General features: G+C 38.6%; 1 protein-coding gene across 4 annotated transcripts in view; it reads left to right on the top strand.

The window, feature by feature from the left end:
• LOC126336544 (zinc finger protein 184-like) overlaps positions 1–17389 on the top strand; it is a 167985-nt gene that overhangs the window by 116952 nt on the left and 33644 nt on the right. For all 4 annotated transcript variants that reach the window (XM_050000367.1, XM_050000377.1, XM_050000386.1 and 1 more), the window contains one exon: positions 2131–2607. In XM_050000367.1, the coding sequence (XP_049856324.1) occupies positions 2131–2607 (477 nt within the window). The remainder of the gene's footprint in view (positions 1–2130; positions 2608–17389) is intronic.

The following is a 17389-nucleotide window of genomic DNA, read 5'->3' as shown; positions in this document are numbered from 1 at the left end:
ACATGTAGATAAATTCAGGTCTTGTATATGGAACATTGACTTTTCAGTAGCAAAATGACATTCTTCTAGTATCAATCATATTAAATTGTTGTTGAGCGATGTGACAAATTATTTCATTATAGGTGGACTGAATTGTCAGTCTTGCTCTGTTTTGTTTTGTTGTTGTTCATTCATTTTATCTGATTTTCTTTTATTTGTTCATTTCAGCAGTTGCTTACAAGGTGCCAGTATGATTAATAATCTATTTGTACTGCAGCTAGTAATACCAAGGCCACACAGTAAAGGACTTGGCCAATATTATTCCTGAGGTATCAATAAACTAAAAAGACATGATGATTTGGTACATTTACATTGCTTGAATCTTATTAGATTAGTCACACTTACAGTACTGATGTAGCTGCATCCTTGAAAATGTTTTTAGAATGGTCTATACTGTTCAGTTCTACATTATATAATAATGCACACCTGATTAGGCACCACATTCTTGTTGTTTGCACTAGCCACAACAGTGGATAGTCCATGCCCTAGAATTTTTTTAGGGCAATTTCTGAACATCCTGTGTATTCACCACCTACCCCCATCCCCAACCCCTTCTCACCTACCATGTGCACATTTTCTGCTCAAAATGCAGTTACTATATTAAAAAAGATTGTCAGATAGCCATTTAAGTGTCTGGAAACCAAGAGATCACGGGATCGAATGCCAGTTGGACCAAGGATTTTTCAGTCTGCATTTTAACTTAGCCTTCAAGTCTCTACAATGTGGGAGAGTTGCCAGAAACGACACAAGCCTTGGAGTCAAAGCTAAACTGTGAGTCCCCTTTTCCTGGTTGGATGCTTGGTGTAAGTTAGGAGCACACATGTCAAAGAATTGAAAGACTTGAAACAGGCCATTGAGCTACACTAAGTTGTTGTTGTTGTTGTCGTTGTTGTTGTTGTCGTCGTCGTCGTCCCCTTGAACCTGTACATGACTCTTCTCAAATTGGCGCAAATCCTTGGGGTCCTGGTTGATACTTGAGGTTGCACCCTTTTTCGTCATTTTTCAGGATTTACTGTAAAAGACTTTTTTTAATATATACATCCTTACTGCCAAGAGAACTCAAGTTTGTGTTTTCCGAAATAACTTTCCTGCAGTTCAGTTTGTGTATATTGTAATCTTGCAGCACTGGGTTTCGACTGAGCCCACATTTAGTTTCAGCTGTGTTTCCTGGATTCTTCTGGAAAACTTCAAAAATATGTTTTCTGTAGCATACCAGTCACCTGTTACTGCCCTACATTCACTGGGTACTATTGTGAAAATGTGCCCACTTGCAAAGCTTATATGATTAATGCTCTGACAATCTTGGCTTTATTCACTTTCCCACTTTTGTTGGATAGGCATAACGTTGAAAATATCTTTATCTCTGAGTCCATATTCGCACAAGAGCCCTTTCTATCAGAAGACTCAGTTAAATCCTGAGAGTGCATTGAATATGTTGGTGTGTGCAGTGGGTCTAGTCCTCAGCCATTCCCTGAGTATGATATTATTTTATTTATTGCAATGAAAAGAGGACATTGTGTTATTTGGTTTGTTTCCAAACTGTCTTAGTTACTTTTGTGGCTTAACTTGTAGCAAATCTCAAATTCTGGCTGTCATATTTTTGCTTCTGTGCTATGGTTGTAGAAATCAATATTATAACAAGGATTTCACTTCTGTAGATTAAATGTAATTTTTCCAATTGGTTCTGCATCCCACATAGAATCTGATGTGGGTTGCAGGGAACCATGATTATTACAGAGTGAAATTTTTCACTGTGTTTCAGCTGGTCATGGTCTGAAGTGGAAGGAATTTTTAGTACAGTTAATTTTCAATGTCTTTTTTGTCATTAATGCAATTGCGGTCTCTTTAATTTACCAGTAGTACTTGGGTATTAAAACTGTATTAACTACCTATGTTAATGCTGAGTATGTGAAATTTTGTAACAAGAAGATGCGACAACCGCCCACCCCTCTCCCAATCCCCTGACTCCCATAAGTTTAAGAAACAATGAAGTGTTTCAGTCATTTGTTCTACTGTTGTAGCTTCTTGGAAAATTGTAACTTGTAATTGAATGTTTTGTATTTTTTTTTAACACTTATTGATGTTTTTCAGCCGCCTCTATCCGTGTGACTACTGCAACAAATCCTACAGCAATGCAGGCTCATTGTCCAAGCATAGACGAACAAACTGTCCCCGTCTACATGTCAGTAATGTTGAACAGACAGACATGGAACCAGAAACATTGGACCAAGAAGATGAAGATGAGGACATAAAGCCTGTGTTACAACCCCTTGTAGTGCTTCAAGAAGATGGGGATGATGGGACTCCTGTTGCAACCAGCAATGGCCCAGTTACCATTCCAACTGCAACTACTAGTTTTGAGAGACATCCATGTGCTTTGTGCCCAAAAGTATTCCGTACACCCAAAGCACTTGTAGTGCATCGTGGCTGGCACGCTCGGTCGCCTAGGCCGTCTCCACCTCAGCTGCCTTTTGCTGACAGCTCATCTCGCCCAAAGGATGACGGAGATGGACGCTCCTACACATTAATGGATGCCAGTGAAACAATGGATGAAAACAGACTCTACAGGTGATGAAATGCAACTTTGTAGAAATATTTCGGCAAATCATGTAGAAATAATTGTTTTTGAGACAGCCACAGAACAGATAAGACATCAGATAAATTTGCATCCGGAATAAATATGTAGTTGCCAGTAAACACAATGACCAACACAAATCTTTATTCACAGTGGTAACTGTTAAGTGTGTTATTGTATGTAATTTCATAAGACTACAGAATGGCAGGACACGTAAGGGATGAAATTCTGTTGTTGCTGCTGCTGCTGCTGCCGCCGCCACCGCCGCCACCGCCGCCGTCAGTTCAAAGACTAATTTGATGCAGCTCTCCATTATTGCCTATCCTGTGCAAGCATCTTCATCTCTGTGTAATTACTAGAGATGACATCCATTTGAAACTGCTTACTACTTGGATTCACTCCCCCCCCCCCCTCCCCCACCCCATATACACACACTTGCCTAATTTAATTTGATTGGATTCCATTACCTTTGTTTTACATTTTCATGATCACTGTACACCCAGTTCACAAGTACATTCAACTGCTGTTGCAAGTCTGCTGTCTCTGGCAGAATTAGTAGCATCGACATCCTCAAAGTTTTTATTTCTTCTTGCCGAACTTTAATCCCCTTCGCAAATTTCTTTTTGGGTTTATTTTACTGCTTACCCAATGAACTGATATAATAGTTTCCCCCTGGATTAAATACCTGCTATCTTCAGAATTTGAAACAGTGTATTCCAGCCATCATTATCAAAGGCATTGTATAAATCTGCAAAGATAGGTTTGCCTTTCTTGAACCTATCTTCTAAGGTAAGTCGCAGGTTCAGCACTGCCTCACATGTTCCTACATTTCTCTGTAATCCAAATTGATCTTTATCATGTTCCACTTCAACAATTTTTTCCATTCTTCAGTAAATAATTCTTGTCAGTATTTTGCAGCCATTACTCATAAAACTGATAGTTCAGCACATGCCTTCTTTGGAATCTGAATTATTGCCATATTCACCCGATTATAAGACTAGAGTTTTTTCCATATTCATCATTCGAAAAATACAGGGTCATCTTGTATTTTCATATTAAACTGCAGCTGCTGCTGCTGCTGCTGACTGTAATATTTTTATTTTGTTTGATAGATTATGTAGGGGTCATCTTACATTTGCACGTAACACTTTGGCAACTGAGGTGAATTCTGAAGGGCAGGATGAGCAGACGATATTTGCATTCAAAGAGGCTCGAGATTTCCCGAAATGCTGAAGTGCTCGATACAGTATCAACATTGCTTGAACAATCATGAAATTTGACGTAGGCGGCACTTGAACTGGGGTATACGAGAAACTGTAAACAAGCCACTACAACAGTCCATTGCGCTTCTTAAAATTTCAGTTTCATGAAACACAGGAGGAAATACACTAAGTCTATCATCTTGAAAACTGTTGTTGTATTTGAAAAGGTTTGCAGTAATAGTTCTCACACACATGTGAATACTGTGTACAAACATTAATGCAGCTTTTTAAGTAAAACAACATTCAAAAGCGGAAATATTGCCCTTCAAAAAGCATTACTTGATTCTGGACTGTGAACAGTATTTTATGTGATTATGGAAGACTGTAATGATTTACGAAAGTAGGTTGCAAATGAGAAATTTGGTTGGTCACTGTTCATGTGTTAGAACAATCAGCTTTAGAACATGATGGTGACATTCAGATGAATCTAGAAAGAAAATTAATCAATTCTAACAAACAAAGTAAATTCTATTAAACTGACTGTAATTGTTGTTGTGAGAATAAATTACAGCAGCAATATCTGTCGTAGAGGTAGTGCCAGGAAACATCAGTAAATTGTGGTATGAGTGAAAGTTCGAGAGTTGGACTGAATCACCATTTGCAATCTTTTATTTATGTACAATGATAAGCCCAAACATTATGACGACTGCACACTGCAACGTTGGGTGCTGCCTGGTGATGTTGCGGGCACGTGACATGGTAACAGAAGTGTGTAGAGATAAGCAATTTTGATGATGTTTGTTATTGTGCAGAGTAAATAACTCGAATACGGTGAAGTTGGTTGAATGTTCATGACCTGCTTTCGTGAGCATCTACGGAAAGAGGTAGGACGGTGAAACTACCACTAGGTGCTAAATGGTTGGACATCAACATCTCTTCACAGAATGTGGGGTTCGGAGGCTTGTCTGCTCTGTAAAGTAGGATAGATGGTAATCTGTGGCATCTCTATCAAAAGAGCACAGTGCTGGTGCACGCATAAGTGTTTGAGTGCACAGTTCATTGTACATTGCTGAACATGGAGCTTCGCAGCAGGACACCTCTACATGTTCACATGTTAACCCAACTATGTTGTCAGCTGTGATTGCAGTGGGCAGGGGACCGTTGGGATTCAACCGTCAGTCAGTGGAAATGTGTCACCTCTTTGGGTGAATTACATTTTTGCTACTCTAGGGCAATGGTCTTCTCCACAAATGTTGTCATTGAGGGAATGGCAGCTCGAAGCATGCAGGGTGCCACACCACAGGCTGGTGGGAGCAGTGTTATGCTAAGGAGACGTTCTCCTGTGCTTGCATGGGACTTGTGATAGTAATCGTAGGCACACTGGCAGCTTTGAACCACCTGCATCTCTTTATGCCTGATGTCTTCTCCCAGTGGTGATGTCGTCTATCGGCAATATAATTGTCCATGTTTCAAAGCCAGAACTGAGCTACAGTGGTCTGAACAGCAATGTAGTGAACTCAGGTTGCTGTGTAGGTGATCAGATTTGCCTGATGTAAATCCTATGGATCCTATCTGGGTAGCTATCAGGCACCATCACCACATACACAAAATAGTGGTCTGTTATTTATGCGAATTACATGACTTGGGCATAGGTATCCAATGCCAATTACCTCCACAAAACTACCTACATACTCTTGGATCCCTGATATGCAGAATCAGTGATGTATTTGGTTCCAAACACGGACAAACAAGCTACTAAGTGGGTGGTAATAACGTTTAGGTTCAACATTGTATTAGATGCTGTTTTTAAATATGACTTGTACCCTAGAAGATATTGCAGTCTGTCTTTCACAGTTGCTCAGGCACAGTGTAAGGAAAGGTTGGAGAGGGAACAGTGATACCAGGTCGGTTGAGAACTAAATGAATGTGGGGAAGAAAGTATTGTGTGGGCATCAAATTACATCATGTTGCTAACCATGGCAATCTACTCGACAACAGTATTCATTTCTGCAAGGGACAGGAAAAATTTAGAAAGAGGCCAGTGGTGAACTTGGGTGGTTCATGCTGCAGTGTTGTCAATGTTCATGGTGATGCATGACAGGAATGAAAGAGGTCAATGAGAGAGCAGCAGACAGACAATATCTTTTGAAGCAAAAGACATTGTAACATTCTCACATTAATAGAAGAGAAATCCGACATGTATTCAGATAAAAACAGCTGTGTTCCAATGTTGTACAGTAACCACAGCCTCAGAAATTACAACATATTCAGAACAGAAGAAACAGTCAAATATTTGTGACAACAAAAATATAAAATTCACAGCTGTACTATTAGGGTGATGATTAAAAGTAGTGATACCATAGACGACAGGGATAATAAGCAAAAAATGTAGAAAAGAAAACAGTTTGCAAATTAATGTAAACCATTTCTTTTCATTTATTTAATTTTTCCTTGTGTTATCAAAATTTATTGTATAGTAGGTACAGTGTTAACTTTTTTGGCAGATGATTTGTCAGTGTAACATTCTGTAATTTTGATTAGTTAAAAATATGTTAAAAATGAACTTTCCTCAAGATGCCTGTTGGAAGAAAAGGGGGACGTCTCATCAGTGTAGTCTTATTCTCAAGTAAATACAGCATGTACTTCTTGAAGTGTGGGGATGTTTCACCAGTCTTATAAATTTTGCACACCAGGTGGAATAGTTTTGTTATGGCTGTGGCTCCCTCAAGAATCTCAGTTTTGAGGGAATGCTGAGTACTTCCGAGGCCATGTTAGAGCACAGCTATCTCACAGAGGTCTGTCAAATTAGTCTCATAGTATCATGTCTCCCTTGTCGTCCTCTTCCCTTCCTACAATATTGCTTCAAATTCATTTCCCTTGTATTGTCTTTCTGTTTGTTTGTTTGTATTTTCAGCTTTCCCTTCTTTGCTTTGTACTGGCTTGCCATCTGAGCTCTTGGTCATACAACTGCTTCCCTTTTCTTGTAGGCCTCATCTATCTGTATCCTAGCCATGTGTGCTTCTACAGCCTTGCTTTTGTCTTCTAGCTACTTCTACTTAGCAGTTTTCCACTTTTTGTTAATCTCATTTTTTAGGCACCTATATTTCCTAGCACAGACTTTTTTATTTCATCTTATACAGATAATCTGGAAAACACAGAACATTCCAACAGAGTGGAGAGAATCATTAATAGTCCCTAACCATAGAAAAGGAGACAGGGAAGATCTCAGAAACTATAGAGGAATATCATTAGTAAATAAAAGTTATAAGATCTTATCTTGTTTATTGCTATACCACTTAAAACCATATGCAGAAAATATAATTGGGCATTATCAAAATGGCTTCCGCAAAAACAGATACACCACTGACAACATACTTGCAATCAAATCAATAAATGAAAAAGTTTGGGAATATAAAAAAATAAAATACATCACCTGTTCATCCATTTCATGAAAGCTTATGACTCCATCCATAGACAAAGCTTGTGGAATGTAATGACTGAATTTGGTTTCCCAGTTAAACTGATAAATCTCTGCAAAGTATGCTTGGATGAAAATACAAGCAGGGTTTTACTAATTGGGTGACCATTTTAAAAATAAAGCTGGGTTAAGACAAGAAGATGCTTTGCCCCCCCCCCCCCTTCTTTTGAATATAGCTTTAGAAAGAGCTGTGAGGAAACTCAAAGTGGTACCTGCTGGGATCCTTCAAGAAAGCAAAATTAACGAGTTAGCATACACAGATGACATAGTGCTCATTGGATACAGTGAAATAGAGATTAGGCAGTTATTTGTGGAATTTGCAACAGAAGCATCAATACTTGGCCTGAAAGTAAATGACAAGTAAACAAAAAACATGATGAGATTTTCACTCTGCAGTGGAGTGTGCACTGATATGAAACTTCCTGGCAGATTAAAACTGTGTGCCGGACTGAGACTTGAACTCGGGACCTTTGCCTTACACTTCTTTCAGGAGTGCTAGTCCTGCAAGATTCGCAGGAGAGCTTCTGTAAAGTTTGGAAGGTAGAAGACAAGGTACTGGCGGAGTAAAGCTGTGAGGACGGTGCGCGAGTCGTGCTTGGGTAGCTCAGATGGTAGAGCACTTGCCTGCGAAAGGCAAAGGTCCCGAGTTCGAGTCTGTCCGGCACACATTTTTAATCTGCCAGGAAGTTTCGAAATGCATGATAGTTCAAAGCTGTAGAGATCAATGGGATAACCAATCACATCTAATAGTTGGTGAACACACATTTGAACATACTGAACAGTTCAAATTTCTGGGATCAGCGATGAACAAAATCAGATTCAGGTAGAAATAAAAGCAAGACTGTAAAATGCTACCTGAGCCTGTTATGCAATACAAAATCTGTTATGGTCCAAACTGCTGACTAGGAAAACTAAAATAAAGTTCTATAATACAATCATCAGACCAGTTCTAATCTATGGGACAGAAACATGGAGCCTAATGAAAACAGACCACCACCGTTTACAAGTGTTTGAGAATAAAGTTTATAGAAAAATCTTTGGTCCATATTATGACATTGAATCACAATACTGGAAGAGAAGACGCAACATATAAATCCACGAACTATCACAACAACCGATGATAGTAAACATAATAAATGCTAGAAGACTGCAATGGGCTGGACATCTGATGAGAATGAAAGAAGACTAAATTGCGTTAAGAAGTACCTGGAGCAATGAAATTGATTGCATATGCAAAAGATTGGGAATAAATAACTGTCAAGAGGCAGCACAAGACAGGAGCATCTGGAGGAATCATATGAGATCAGCACGGGAGCTTTGAGTCCCTTAGAAATCTACTACCTACCTATCTATTTCCTTTCAACTGCTTTCTTTGCTGTATCTATTTGTTTTCTCTTTATGTCAGTTAAATCCAGTATCTGTTATGTTTTACAAGGACTTCTTCTAGGCCGTATCATTTTACCTATTTATCATCTGTTGGCTTCAGTATTTCATCTCTCAGAGCTCTCCATTTGTTTTCTGTTATATTCCTTTCCTTTGTTTCACTCAGTCACTGCCTAATGCTCTCCTTGAAACTCTCAACAATCTCTGGTTCTTTCAATTTATGGAGGTCCCCATCTTCTTAATTTAATATTTCTGTATATTTTCTTCAGTTATAATCTGCAGTTCATAACCAATAAATTATGGTCAAAGTCCACATCTGTTGATAGAAGTGTCTTACAGTTTAAAATCTGGTTCTGTATGCTCTGTCTCACTGCTATATATTCTACCTGAAACTTTCCTGCCTCAAAGTTTCTTCCATGTAAACGATGTCTTTACTGATTCTTAAACCTATTGTTAGTAATGATTAAATTGTGTTCTGTGCATAATTCTACCAGATAACTTCCTCTTTCATTCCTTTCCCCACAGCCCATGTTGTGCTATTTTTTCTTCTCTTTCTTTTCCTGTCTAATTCCAGTCTGCCATCGCAGTAAAATTTTCATCTCCATTAACCATGTGATTAATTCCTTTTATCTCATTATACATTCTTTATCTCTTAGTCATCTGCAAAGCTGTTGGGGGATATAATCTATTACTATTGTCATGTATGTTGGTTTCGTGTCAATCTGGGGTGCAATAATGCATTCACTATGCTGTTCATGGTAGCTTACCTAAATTCATGTTTTCTTATTCATTATTAGACCTATCTCTGCCTTACTCTTACTTGATTTTGTATTTACGCTCATGAGCAAAAACATTATGACCACTTACTTGCTTGTTGGTCTGTCTTTGGAAAGAAATACATCACTGATTCCACTTATCTGACAGTTTGTTGGCAAGTTTGTGGAGGTATGTGGCATTAGATTAGATGTCTATGCATAGGTCATGTAATTTACGTAAATAATGGGCCTCTGATTTGCGTGCATGGTGATAGCGCCCAATAGTGATCCAGATGGGTTCCATACGATTTACATCAGATAGGAACATGACATCGCCATTGGGGAAGACATCAAGCGTAAAGGAATGCAGGTGGTTTGCAGCTGTCAGAGTGACTTCCATTAGTGCCACAGGTCCCATGCAAGTGCAGGAGAATGTCTCCCATAGCTTAATACTGCTCCCACCAGCCTGTGCCCTTGGTACGATGCACGTTTCGAGCCATTCACCTCAATGATGATGATTGTGGAGATGACCATCGACATAGTGTAGCAAAAATGTAATTTGCCTGATGAGCTGACACATTTAAATTGATGGTCAAGTCCCAATGGTCTTGTTTCCTGTGTAATCGTAATTGACAATGTCATTGGGTCAACATCTGAATATATTGGGGAGGTCTGTTGCGAAGCACCAAGTTCAACAACACACAATGAATGGCGTGCTCTGAAACACCAATGTGTGCACCAGCATTGTGTGTTTCTACAGAGATGCCACAGATCACCATCTATCATACTTTACAGAGCAGACAAGCCCCTGAAACTTATATACCATGAAGAGTCGTGGACATGAAACAATTTAGTGCCTAGTGGTAGTTCCATTGTCCTTCTACCTCTTTCTGCAGAAGCTCGTGATAGTAGCACATGAACATTCGACCAGCTTCGTCGTGTTAGAGATGCTCATTCACAGGCTCTGCTTTATGATAATCTACCCTTTATTTGTCTGTTCCACTTACATAGTTCTGTTACCATGTCACGTACTCGCAACATCACCAGACAGCATCTAATGTAACGGTGGCCAGGGGTCATAATGTTTGTGTGTAACCTTGTGGTCACCTGACCAGAAGCCCCATTCTTCCTGTCACCACACTTCATTAATTTCCACTATATGTAGCTTCAATCTATCCTTTCCCATTTCTAAATTTTCTAAACTAACTACCCAATAATAGGATCTAACTTTCCATGCTCTGACCAATTTAGCATTTGAACTGTTGCCCCTGCAGCTACTGAAACGGCTACTGCTCCCCTTCAGGAACCACAAGATAGTCTGGTCTCAGCCAGTTGTGGTGTATGGCTATCTGTATTGTTTAGGTACTCAAGCTGTCCCGTCCCACTCCCCACTCCCCTTTCCCAGTTGGCGAGGTCCGTGGTCCATTCTGGTATTGCTAAAGTAACCTTTAAAAACATTTTGCTACTTTTTCTTCTTTTTTTCATAAATACGAATATTTCTGTTGGTGATACTGAAATTTCACCACATGAAGGTAAGAATTGGTAAGCCATTCTGTTTCTTTGTAATGTTTCCATTTCTTTCAAGTGAAATCACATTTTGATCTAACTGAATTTGGCTTGGCTTAAATGGTGGAAGTACTTGCTTCCTCCTTCTAAAAGTAATATTTTCTTAAGTTTATTTGCAAGTAAATTGGTTAACCACCAACTAAATAGATTTATGTGGGGAAAAAAGCAAGACTTGTAATCTGATCTCTGCTAGAGCTAAAAACTGTAGAGAAGGAAAAAGATCCTAGTACATAGATATTGTATATTAGCAATGAAATTTTGATTAGCAAACTGCATGAGATTAAAGTTGTGGCCTGTCAGTTATATGGAAATTCATCCTCTCTGTATAAAATTACATAATTTTTGAAATAGTTATCATCTTCATGTATAGCTTTAATTTTGTGCGAGAGCGAGATTGTTCGCTGTTCTTGCATGTTTAGAGCACTTGTAAATTCCATTGCTGTTAATTCACTAGTCTGCCTGCGTTTTTAGCATTACCATGCATCATATATGTATATCTAACTATAGTGGCATGTTCACAAATGACGGAATCAGATAATGGCAACTTTGTGTTAAATGGTGATGAGTATTCCATAATTTTGTGTATTTTTGACTGAAAATTTTAAAACTCCTTTAACATGCATGAGTGAACATTGCATATATTTGAGCTTTTAGCCCTTCCTCCCTTTACCCCTCTTTTTCCTTTTACTGTAAATTGAATTAAGAGCCAGAAAAATAGAATTATAGAAATAACATGAGCACATATGGAAGTCTTTACCAACCACTAAACGTCGTCGTCGTCGTCATCATCATCATCATCATCATCATCATCCTCATCCTGTTCTGTTCAGTTCAAATGTACCAAGTTTAAATCCCATCAAGTAGTAGATGCTCTAATTGTTAGAGCCTGCTGAGAACAAGTGAGGAGCTATTTGAAGGAGAAATAAGAGGGCTATCCACAAAGTACATTACGTTTTGGAATTAAAAATAAATAAAGTATTGGATTTTTTTATTATATACAGGTGAAAGCCACACTTAAATACTACTTTTCTACATAGTTGCCATTTAAATTAAGGCACTTACCGTAGCAATGGACGAGCTTGGAAATTCCTTCGTCGTAAAATTTGGCCGCCTGCGCCTTCAACCACGTGGTTACCTCTTTTGGGACAGAAAAGGTGTGATTTTTGTGGATTTCCTGGAAAGAGGCACTACAGTAAACTCTCAAAGGTATTGCCAAACTCTACACAACCTCAGAAGAGCAATACAAAACAAGCACAGAGGAAAGTTGGGCTCAAAGCTCTTGCCGGGCCCACACAGCAAATGACACTCGTGAAGTTCTCGAATCTTTTAAGTGGGAGTTGTTTCCTCAACCGCCGTACAGTCCCGACCTGGCACCGAGTGACTTCCACTTATTCCCAGCATTGAAGAAGTGGTTGGCTATGCAGCATTTTGATGACGACGCACAGCTCGAAGAAGAGGTAACCACATGGTTGAAGGCGCAGGCGGCTGAATTTTACGACGTCCATCGCTACGGTAAGTGCCTTAATTTAAATGGCAACTATGTAGAAAAGTAGTATTTAAGTGTGGCTTTCATCTGTATATAATAAAAAAAATTTCCAATACTTTATTTATTTTTAACTCCAAAACGTAATGTACTTTGTGGATAGCCCTCGTAGCTCCTCTGGTTAAATTGCTGGGATAGTGGTATGCTACCTTAACCTGCTGCGCATTATTACACATCATGGTGGCTCTTATTTTTCATATTTCCTTTTTTATTTGTGCTAGGCTACCCAGTTTTGTTCTGTTGCAAGAAAAAAATTGAGTAGTATACAATTTGGTCTGAATAGGAAATATGAAACGGATGTTTCTTAGCGAAAATCTAATAAAAATCATTTTTTATCTAAGAATTACTGTGCAGAATTAGCTAATTAACTAATAGCTGTATCACATTCTGCCTAATTATTAATATTGCAATATAACTTTTATATTACAATCTGTAAGACTACCCTGTACAATATTAAGTTTGTGAGGAAAATTGTTTTCTTTTAAAATATCAATTTATTGTAATTAAAGTGCAGCTGCACACAGAGGTGCATTGTGGGCTGTAATTATCACGTGGCAGCAGATCTTGGTAGACATGCTAATACATTAATGCAGAACAAATTTACATTGGGGGGGGGGGGGGGGGGGTGTTTCAGTACACTGTTTGTACGACTGTGTTATCCATGCTACCATTTGACAAGCCATGAAGTGTGTGAAATGTAGGGCTATCAAGAAGAGAGATCATGCACTATTAGTGAAAGGCAGCAATAACAATGCTGCATGAAGAGGTTACCATCAACTGAAAGGTCTGAGGAGAGGTACAATGTCATTAAATGGCTTAAAGAAGGTGATAATGAAATTTGAAAACATGTGGTGTGGTATTAGGAAGAGGAAGTTATTGATAAGGTTGCTGTTGCTGTAACTGACCATGTGGCCTGTACCCCAGGTACTTCTGCTGTTTGTGCAGTGACACGAGAATTGTCCACCCCATGCCCAGCAATACTAGAAGTTTTGCAATCTGCTTTACATTGGTGTCCATTCAAGATCCAGATGGTGCAGCAACTATCATAATCTGTAGCAATATTCTGAGTTTGCTCTTCAGTTTCTGGCATAGATTTAAGTCAATGACGTGTGACCGGGCAATATTCTGTGGAGTGACGAGGCCCATTTTACAATGCAGCATGCAGGAGATACGCAGAACCGTCAAACTGCTTTGGAAGAGTGCAACTGAGTAGTAACCACTATTTTCATGCAGGATTGGGCGACACCTCAATTTGAAAGATTTGCTTAATGCCACCTTCCACAAGCTTGTTATCTCTAGACGTTTTCCAGATGCATGGCATGCAAGATCGTCTGATCTGAATCCATGTGGCTTTTGGCTCTGGGGGTATATAAAAGAACACATTTACCAGTGACACATATGATCTTGGCCTGAACTGAAGGCCACTATATGTGAACACGTTGCTCAGATCCCACTGGGAAGCTGCAAGCAACTATTGATAGTTGTTTCACAGATGCAGCACCTCATCGATGTCTTCGGTCCTCATATTGAACAAATTGTGGAAGCAGCGGTTAATGATATCAACATTAAATCATTGTCTTGTTAGGAAGAACTTGTGCAATCCTATTATTGATACCTGTGATTGGTTGCTTCATACTCGAATCCTTTTAATATTTCCGTCTGACCCAACAATTCAGTGTTTTGATTACTTAGATATTTTGCTTTTTGACAGAAGGGGGTGAGGTCAAAGAATTCCGAAATGACAAACTGAGAAGACAGCCACCATAAATTCCATTTCAATTTTTATAGGGCCTCATGTGAGACTACAAATATCACACTGTTGATCGTGCAATGTTTTAAATTTTAGACATGTCATTGACACCAATTCACTGTAGTATTGTGAAACATACATTGAATTTGAATATCATGAAACACCTTGAAGAAAAAGGATGTATCAACACATAAATAACATGGATAAAAAAAATATCGTTTGTGTGAAACCACAGGCTTCTACTCACGTGAAGTTAAGAGTGCCACTGACAGCTGATACGATATTTCTAGATTATTAGATGGCTTTTGACTCGGCTCTTCACAAGCGGCTTCTTATCAAATTGTGTGCCTTTGGGGTGTCATTTCAGTTGTGCCAGTAGATTCACGGTTTCCTGTCAGAAAGATCACAGTTCATAGCAGTTGGTGGAAAGTCATCTACTGAAACAGAAGTGATATCTGCGGTTCCCCAGTGAGGTGTTATAGGTCCCCCAGCTGTAATTAAAACCCTAGCAGCCCTTATAGATTGGCTGTAGATGAGGCTGTAATTTATCATCTGCTAAAATCATCAGAAGATCAAAACAAATTGCAAAATAATTTCGGCAAGGTACCTGCATTTTGTGAAGAGTGATAGTTAACCCTCCACATGAGCACTTTAAAAAAAATCTGTAGTATTTTAGTTACATAATAAATCACAAAAATTCAAAGGTTGTAGATGTAACAATTATGGGCAACTTAAGTTGGAACCATCACATAGTAAATGTTGAGTGGTAAGAAAACCAAAGATTGTCTGTTATTGGCAGAACACTTAGAAGATGCAACAAATTTACTAAAAAGACTGCCTACAATGCAGTTGTCTTTCATTTTCTGGAGTATTGCTATGCGATGTGGGATTATTACCAGGTAGGATTTATGGAAAAAGTGCAGATAGCTTTGCATTGTCATGAAATAGGGAGAGAGAATGTCATGGACGTGATCACTAAGTTTAATGGTTGAGAAATAGTCAGAAAGTAGGTCTGTGACCCCTCTGCTAGTCTTTTTGCAGTTCCTCCTTTTGATGAAATTTCAAATTCGACACAGAACATATACATTTTCAACCATTTAATAGCTATCGCCATCCACTGTACATGATGGATGGCCCTGGAGGACAGTGAGATATTATAAGAGTTGTTACTTCATCATGAAATGTCGCCATTTAATTCTAAAAATTCCCAGCGATCCTCTTTGTGCTGCCATTCTCTTAAGGTATCTCGAACAAAGTTGAGAATTTGGAACACGTTGAGTTGAATAACGTGTTCCATGACCAGTTTGGATTGTGCCTTAACTTATTCTAGGCTGAACACAAGGTAATTCAATTTCTCATGTTCTGTATTGGAATTTGTATTGTTTCTCAATAAATCATTGTTTCCAAAACGGCTCTTTTAGCTCTTTGATGTACAGTAAATTTAAATATCCGCTAATAACTGAGCCAGTAAATTTTAATTTCATAAATGAATTGGAAACAAAGGCATTGTCTTCGTTATGGCTACTACCTTCCCTCGGAGGCGAAAGACAACTGGGGTTGAGTGCACTGGTTAAAAAAAAAAAAAAAAAAAAAAAAAAAAAAAAAAAAAAAAAAAAAAAAAAAAGGGTGACTGTGCCTGCTCTGGCCTCTCACTACCTGTTCTATGCTAATTCACTTAAGGAGATTTAAGTAAAGAACCTAGCTTCATTAAATAATTTGTAATGCACAACAAATATTTTTTTGAAATTGATGTTTCTCTGTAACCATAACCTTTGCTTTAGCCCATCTTTAGTTATGGAGTGAGCTTCACTGCAAGTTTGTTAGATAACATGCTTGACAGCTGGCTTGCAGGGTGGAGTTGGCGCACAAACTCTGACATGGTGTTAGTTGGCCCTAAAGCCCAGGCTCTGTTGACTGCGCTGTGTGAAAAGTAAGGCACGTGAGGCGGCCAATCTGTAATTTTTCTCAGCGACTTCAAGGAAACAATTTTGTAAAAAACTATAATTCTTGCAAATTTTATAGCTTCATTTGTCAGCTTCAGGATGAACTGTGTCACATTTAACTAATTGTCACAGTTTTTTTAATGATTTTGTGATGTCTTCAGCTGCCATTCTGTTTATTTGATGTACAATTAGGCCATTTTCAAGAATTTTATGGGTGATTTTTTTAATGGTATATTATGGCATTGTAATGGTCACAAAATAAATTAGAAATAATTTTTTCCTATTTAGGAAAAACTATTTCTAATTTATTTTGTGACAGTTACTTTCAGTGATAGGAGGAGGGATGCACATGGCATAATATACCGTTAAACAATTGTCCATGAAATACTTGAAAATGGCCTAAAGCCAAAATTATACATTCGTACATGAAATAAAGAAAATGGCAGCTGACGGCATTGTGGAATCATTCAAAAAATTCATCACAGCTGCAGACTGTATCGCAAAGATCATGTAACTATCACAGTAATTGTGATACTCAGAGATTGAGTAGAGTACTGCAAGAAATTCTAAAAGTTCGCATTGAAAAACAGGGGTAGCTATGAATTCAAGTTTGGTGCCAGTTAAGTCATTTCCTGCTGCATACGAAAAGGGACTAACATTTTGAGTTATTCTTTAAACTTGGAAGGATGTTGCTATCCATCTCCAGTCTCAAGGAAATGGATAAAAACGGGAATGAAATATTCGTAATATCCCACATATGTAAAACTTCCATATGTATTTCAACATTCAAGTAAATACAACTCTTTTTATTTTAATAAGTCAATGTAATTTTTTAATGGCTATCGATGGCTGGTGATGTGAGAATTGCTGTGGCTTTTGCAAAAATGAACCATGGACCTTGCCGTAGGTGAGGTAGCATGTGTACCTCAGTGATACAGGTAGCTGTACTATAGATGCAACCACAACAGTGGGGTGTCTGTTGAGAGGCCATATAAATGTGCAGTTTCTGAAGAGTGGCTGCAGCGTTTTCGGTAGTTGCAGGGACAGCAGTCGATATGATTGGCTGATCTTTCCGTGTAACACAAACTAAACCGGTCTTGCTGTTCTGGTACTGCAAACAGCACTGCTCTAGGCCTAGCCACATTTCCATCTAAC

The sequence above is a fragment of the Schistocerca gregaria genome, chromosome 1 (genome assembly GCF_023897955.1).
Source record: "Schistocerca gregaria isolate iqSchGreg1 chromosome 1, iqSchGreg1.2, whole genome shotgun sequence".
NCBI classification, from domain to species: domain Eukaryota; kingdom Metazoa; phylum Arthropoda; class Insecta; order Orthoptera; family Acrididae; genus Schistocerca; species Schistocerca gregaria.
Note: the sequence above shows the minus strand (reverse complement) of the source record. Positions and strands in the feature narration are given on the sequence as shown.